Source organism: Rhagoletis pomonella, unplaced genomic scaffold (assembly GCF_013731165.1).
Source record: "Rhagoletis pomonella isolate Grant_MI unplaced genomic scaffold, Rhpom_1.0 Rhpom_scaffold_05660, whole genome shotgun sequence".
Classification (NCBI taxonomy): domain Eukaryota; kingdom Metazoa; phylum Arthropoda; class Insecta; order Diptera; family Tephritidae; genus Rhagoletis; species Rhagoletis pomonella.
In genome coordinates this window covers 2,002-9,229 of record NW_023464197.1, presented here as the reverse complement: position 1 = coordinate 9,229, position 7,228 = coordinate 2,002, and the positions used below count along the sequence as shown (strand labels likewise).

The 7,228-nt window shown below is 34.9% G+C and overlaps 1 protein-coding gene across 2 annotated transcripts; it reads right to left on the bottom strand.

Moving 5' to 3' along the window:
• Positions 1 to 4,682: 4,682 nt before the first annotated feature.
• On the bottom strand, positions 4,683 to 6,810 carry LOC118755226 (zinc finger BED domain-containing protein 4-like). 2 transcript variants are annotated; one of them, XM_036490073.1, is made up of 2 exons: positions 6,786 to 6,810; positions 4,683 to 6,730 (listed from the first exon to the last, which is right to left on the bottom strand). In XM_036490073.1, exon 2 carries the CDS (start codon positions 5,708 to 5,710, stop codon positions 4,889 to 4,891), a length of 822 nt encoding a protein of 273 aa, XP_036345966.1. In that variant the 5' UTR covers positions 5,711 to 6,730; positions 6,786 to 6,810; the 3' UTR covers positions 4,683 to 4,888. Both variants share the same exon structure in this region, with proteins under 2 accessions (XP_036345966.1, XP_036345967.1).
• Between the last annotated feature and the right edge of the window lie 418 nt (positions 6,811 to 7,228).

Below are 7,228 nucleotides of genomic sequence, written 5' to 3'. Positions count from 1 at the left end.
CCAAAAATTCTTTTCTACCGTTACTTTCTGTGGAAAATTCCATCGCATAAAAGTCATGTTCAGTGTTACCGTTCTGCGACTAAAGTGTCAAATTGACAATTGAGACTTTTTAGAAATAGGCTTATTTTGAAACTTCTCTTAAAAATGATGCGACTTTTGCTCCTTTTCTTTGACTAAAAATTATATATAAACATTTTGACAGTTTTTTCATAAAATATTACTTTTCAAAGGTGCTTAAAAATTACATCTCTGGCAAGATTTTGACTAATTTTATTATGCAAAAATTTGTAGCTTAGCATTAACATGGGGATTATTTGTGTTAAATTCATTTTCGTGGAAATAATCGGCGATAATTTATATACAAGCTTAAAAGGCTAAAACTTGTTGTAATAATTGTTATCTACTAATGTTGCTTTTTTGTTATATTGATGTAATTACTTTTTTAACTGCAATTTTGTTTTCATAAAAAATGCAAAATATGCATGTGGCGCATTTTTAATATATTCCTCATCAATAGGTTTTAATTTCAAGAGAAGAAAAGATTTTTGGCAGAAAATGATCTCCATTAACAATTTATTAAAAATAATGGGTCAAACTCGTAGATGAAATAAATTCGAGTCTAATGCTACGTGCAGCTTTTTTGAAAGATTTCCCATTGAAAATTATGTCAAAAAGCTATAACTAGCCTAAGAGTTGATTTTATTTCGACTATGAATATGCCCCAACAAGTTTTGGCTGCGACACTTTTTACGACTTTCGAAAATTTTTCAGCGGTAACACTGATCATGTTTCGCTTTGTTTAATTTACAGCGAAGTTGAAGTCAGTCAATGAAGTGAAGTACATGAGTGAGGACGTACAATAAGATCTAAATACCTAAATACATTCATATGTATGTATAAAAACTGATTTATATAAATTTAATTTAATTTTAATCTTTTAAGACAATCTTTATTTTCTGTTTTAAATTTAATATACAAAAGTATGTACTTATCTAGGCATTCTACATTAGTTTCTCTGTAAGGCATTCTTTTTTCGTTTCTCTGGATTCTGTTTATCCATGCGTTCTCCCTTCATTAGAAGGTAATGATGCAGGTAAGGGCTTACGGCCAATGACATGCCCCTGTTAAAATAATGCCTTCTTGAAGCGAAAGGGTAAGCGATTCCCATCGCCTAATTCAGGCCTTCCCAAAGTGGGTGACGCGGCACCCTGGGGTTCCGCGAGCGTATGCCTGGGGTGCCGCTAGTGGCTAGAGTATACTAGTGGTGCGAACAAATTCTTTAGACTTTCCATACACAACGCAAGCGGTTTTGATCAAACTTCAACATGGCGGCCAGAAAATCAAAAAATTTAGATTTTATTATAATTACCTTCAGTGGCTCGTCAAACCCCATACACAACACAAATAGCTTGCAGCAAAGGGATATTTCGCTCTTAAGCGTAGTTCCCCAGTACGTTTTGTCAACGTAAAATTGAATCAGAAAATTTTCAGAAAAATAGCCGAAAACGTACCCTTTTCACCATCACTTTCGGTACTTTTGTAGACCTAATCCGCGTTTCATCCACTTTTCTTCCCGTTTTTTGGATTAATTTTCGGATTTTTTGCTGGCTGGGCTGTTCTCGTAACAAGCGCAGCAGCTTCGCGCACGTGTATATATTACTTATTCTTTGGAACTTCACAATCACACTGTCAAAGAGCGAATCAACACGATTTTAGAGGCAGTCTTCTCATGTCAGTGAGGTACCCATTCGCAATGCAAATCGAAGAAGAACGAAGTACTTCAGACTTACGCCACTAGCGACGAAATTTTTAAAGCTAACGACAAATTTGTACAGAGTTTTAAATGGAGAAAGTGTGCGGATATATGCGGTGGTTGGAAAAACGAAGGGACCGATATCTAGGATGAAGCAAGAGGCAGAAAACGCCACGAGAAGTTACTGTATGATCCCTCGGTATTCCCTGGCGATTAGGAAGATGCCGACACTAGATTTAAAACCCTTATTGGATGACGCTGCGAAGATAACAGAGGCCTGCGAAATTAAAATACATCTCTGGTTTTTTCTAGCGCGTCGAGATTTTTTTTATTGGTGACATGTATATTTTAAAATTTCTAGCGATTTGCATGGAAACCCCATATATAAACAAAGTAATCAGAAAAGCGTATGTAACTTCCAAGTTAACATTAAGGAAAATTGATAACAGCCGGTTTCACCAGCAATTGCCATATAAAATTCCAAAAATTAAAATAATTTTTCACTTAAATTGCTTTCGTGAAATTGGCTGTAAAAATTATTTTCTTAGCGTCAACGCGCATTACCAGCGTTAACTTGGAAGGTTTAGAAAAACCATTGTCGAATATTTTCCCAACATTGACTCTGAGGATGGCTTCAGCTGGATAACAAACCCGTTTTCATGTGACCCGAAGCGTAAACCTACTGAGATGACCAATTAAGTTCTTGAAAACCTTCTGGACATCAGTGAAGACAGCACTTTGATTAGTAAATACTACGAAGGGAGCCAATAGAGTTCTGGATGCAAGTGTATGCAGAAAACCCTGCTGTTGGCAAGATTGTATTAAAAATACTAGTGGCTTTTATTTTGAGTTGCATTCGATTTTCGATCTTCGCTGGTTATCGGTTATCGAAAGGTAAATTATGAGCTATGCAACGGTGTCGAAATTTTCGTTGAGTATCGAATTTTCTGTCGAATAGAATTTTGCTTTCGATGGTGTAGCGAAGTGTTAGAAAATTATGAAAAATATATGATTTTGCATTGTTTTTTTTTTACTTTATGGCGGCTAGATACTAACTTTAAATTTTTTTTTTATTAATTTCATGCATTTCATGAATATTAAACACAAGCTCGAAAGGCTGGTTTTACTTGTGAAAGAAAATCCCAATACTCAGTTGGCACGATCTCTGAGAACAAAATCGTAAGCTGTTGATAGTTTTAAATTATTTTAAAAAGATTTGGCTCACAAACGCCTCTTTAGACAGTCGGAAGTATTTAATAAATCTGTAGACAAATTTCTTAAATATATTCGAAAGACTACACTTAAACCCTCTTAAACATTTTCTACTCCTAGCCAGTTTACCAAGCTCTCATCCTCTGACGAATCGTTGAACCATAACTCCGTTTGAGTACCATTTTTACCACGTTTTTATAAACTCGCTTTCTTTTTTATTTCATTTTAATTTGCACAAATTTACATACATATGTATAAGCACACTATTTAGTTTGCTCAATTTGTAAACAAAACTTCTCAGCGGTGAAAAATATACTATTGTAAACAACCTAACCGAGCGAAATTCACAATAGCGCTATTCCTCATCGACCACAGTCGAATGCAACTTATAATAGGGGCCTTGCTTTTATATTTCTATGTGAGACTGCATTATAAACAAATACTTACATAAACGAGTCGTTTTTAAGCAAAAAAAAAAACAAAACCGATTTCAATTCCCATCTAAGAATTTAAGTTTATCGTTAATCTATTCATGATCCAATGATCGGATTTAAACGAAATTAGACCACCTTTTAGGTAACACCTTTCCTTTAAAAAAGAATTATAGTAATCGGTTAACGTGGTCCAAAGTTATGCGGAAAATTACATATAAAAAATAACAAAAAAAATAGTCCGACGAATTGATAGCCTTATCCTTTATGTGAAGTCGGCTAAAAACAAATACACCAGCAAGCTTTCGGCGTCAAATGATTTCAGGGTAAAATTGTCAAAGCTCCCAATAAACTTAAAGGAAATAATGAAATCGTCAAAAAAATTTCAGTCCTCACATTAAAGCTAAAGGAGCATAAAGTTTGCATTGTGTTTTCTTGTTTTCGTAGACATTTGAAAAGTAGGGGTGCCGCGAATTTTTTTTAGCACAACAAGAGTGCCGAGGGGAAAAAAGTTTGGGAACCCTTGGCCTAATTCATTCGTACCTAAGCAAAAAGATCGCAGCGAAAATGCATTATTTGACTTATCTGGACTGTATTATATTTTTTGTGTGTAGGAAAGTATATTTTGTTGCTTGTGTTCTATGTGTAGACAAACTAGTCATTTTCTAAATATATGTCCATATGTTTGTACATATGTATGTTTTAATGTTTAATTTTATTGCCTTGACAGATAAGTATTAATGTTCAAAGATATTTGAACAGCCGGAGATCAACAGTATCCACAATTGAGTTGCAAGCTGAATTTCAAAGGCTACATTTTATTCGACTTGAAACAATTGAAAAAGTATTACATCATTTTATAATGCAAGGAAAGAATTGCCATTAATTACCTTCAATTGCCAAAATTTACGTGCTCACGTACAGGATCTTCAACAATAGCATCATCGTCGAATTTTATAATTCTTTCAGAGACTTGGCTGGATAATGAGAACACTTTACACATTGCTAATTTTGATATAGTATTTCAATTTAAATACCAATGACAAGAGCAGGTGGAGTTGTTATCTACCATATTACACATGGCTGAGTCCGTATTGTTACTAGAGTCCGACCGATTCCAGTTTTTTTTCAGGTACCGATGCCGATGCCGATTAATCGGCTTATGGGGAAAGAATCGGCCGATGCCGATTCCGTAAAAAATTACAAACAAATGTATTAATTCATAAAAACAGTTTATTTAACGTAGTTAACAAAACAAAAGAAACAAATAATTGAATTAATTGGCTTGTTATGCAATATTACATACACATGTGGGTGAGATTATTATGTACATATATCACATTTATGTACATTACATAAAACCCTTTTTTATAGTGCTTAGCAAGAAATAGGAACATACAATTTCATTTCGGTTTGTACTCAAATACACTCTTGCACTCAATGCATAAGAACTTAAATGCTAGGCATGTACATACATATGTACGTCTTTAAATTAATAGTCAAAGTTGAATAATTTAATATTGTAATGCAAAAATAGAAGCTTATTGGCGTTTTCTCCGAGTAAATTGGTACGCCTATCGCTATAGAGCTGACCCGCAGCACTGAAAAGCTGTTCACTCGCAACGCTTGACGCCGGAGCTGACATATATTTGGTAGCTATTTTTTTCAAGAGAAAATATGGACTCTGATGCCAATATTCAAAAATATTACTATCCCGAGGAATACGTTGCTCATTAAGATAGGAATCAAGCTGTTTTTTTAATTGTGATATACCTTCTTTCACTTCAATACCTTGAGATAATATATCAGAATCGTGAGATTCCCAAAGATTGTTAGTGTGAATTGTTTCAGAGGAGCGAGTGGGAGAAACAGCTGGTAAAACTTCCAACGAATCTTTATTTGTATTTATTTGTTCTTTCAATAGAGTTTCACATCTACGAGTTTCTGCGGTTGAGAAATATTTTTGTTTAAAACGCGGGTCAAGTAGTGTGGAAATAAGCAACTCTGTATTTGTCTTAATAAATTCGAATCGCCGCGATAAAGACGTTTTTAAATTTACCTTTAGCATCGCAATTTCAGCACCGTCGTTATCATTAGATTCGAGCTTAATTTGAATCATGGAAATTAAAGGTATTATGACAGATGCACACGTAGACTCATAAGACAGATCAAGAGTTGCTTGGTAAAACGGCTTTAATACTGATATTACATTAGATATATCCGCCCATTCACTAACAGACAATATTTCTATAGAACCACGTTCTGCTATATATAAATTAATGGCAGCCTTCTGCTCGTATAATCTACTTAACATCAAATATGTACTATTCCATCTGCAAACAACCTCTTGTATTAGTGAATGATTAGGCAAACCAAGCGTTTCTTAGCATTTTTTTAAGTAGCGACATGCCTGCTCACTTCTCTTAAAATGTCCCACAATTTTTCGGCATTTGTGTGATATATCTTGAATATTTTTCCGGTTATAAATTGCGTCCTGAATCACAAGTTGCAAATTATGTGCCGTACACCCAAACCATTTAATATTACCCAACTTCATTGCTGCTCTCATATTTGCAGCATTGTCAGTTACCGCCAAATGAATTTTTGACCGAATGTTGTATTCTTCTATAACTTTGTTTAAATCAGCAAAAATATTTTGAGCGGTATGATCAGTTTCCAGAACGCTAGCTGCCAAAATAACTTTTAGCCTACGAGGCCCTTCTATGAAATGTGCTGTAAAACTGAGCAAGGAGCATGATTTGGTGGAGTTGCTCCAAATATCAGTTGTGAAACTGATCCATTCCGCATTTGCTATGAGATAAGTAACTTTGTGCTTTATCTTATCGTAGGTTGCTGGCATCAACGTAGTCCGGAAAAACTTTTCGCTCTTTTTGCGATATCTGCTATCGCCGCTTGGATCACAAATGTTTAACCTATTAAACGCATTACCTTCAACTATATTGTAGGGCAGCATATCGACAATAATTAAATCCATTATGGATTTGTCGATTCGCAAGGTCACTGGATGATCGTCTGGGTAACAATATCCACTTTTCCTCTGGAGTAAGCTCGGCAGCGTTTCTTGGAGTGTGCTGGAAGTTGGATCCGTCTTTTTTTTGCTTTTTCACTCCTGCTAAAAATTCATCCTGCTCTTTAAGGTAAATTTTCCACTCATTTTTGTGAGCTGTCTGCAAATGTTTTTTGATGTTGGCTGTTGTTTGTCGCCTCTTATTTACGTTACCAAGAGATATTGCCTTTGAACATATTTCACACTTTGCTGTGCTCGAATTTCTTTGGAAAAACTTCCAAATAGGGTTTGCCTGAGCCATTATTCCTAAAAAACATAAAAGTTTGTAAGATTTAACTGATAATAAATTGCACTTAGTTACCAGGAATTACAAAAAGCGCGAATTTATGGCCAATATCTATTGAAAAATCAAACGTCAACATATATGTACATACGAAAAACAAAAGAGAATAATCAGAACAAAATGTGAGAAAGAAACACAACTTTTACAGGACAATTCAAATGAAAAATTTTTGAGACAAGATAAAGGGTATTCAACTGAAATAAAGTATAAAGTCCATATGAAAAGCAATTTCAAATAATCGGAAAAGAATCGGCAAAGAATCGGCAAAAAAGTGCCGATGCCGATGCCGATGCCGATGCTAAATTTTGTGCCGATACTTGCCGATGCCGATGCCGATGCCGATTAATCGGTCGGACTCTAATTGTTACTCCTCAAATAGAACTCAATGCACAACAACTGCAATCAATCAGGCTGATTATGAACACAAACTCCCTGGGAGTTTTCTCTCTTTTCCCTTTTCT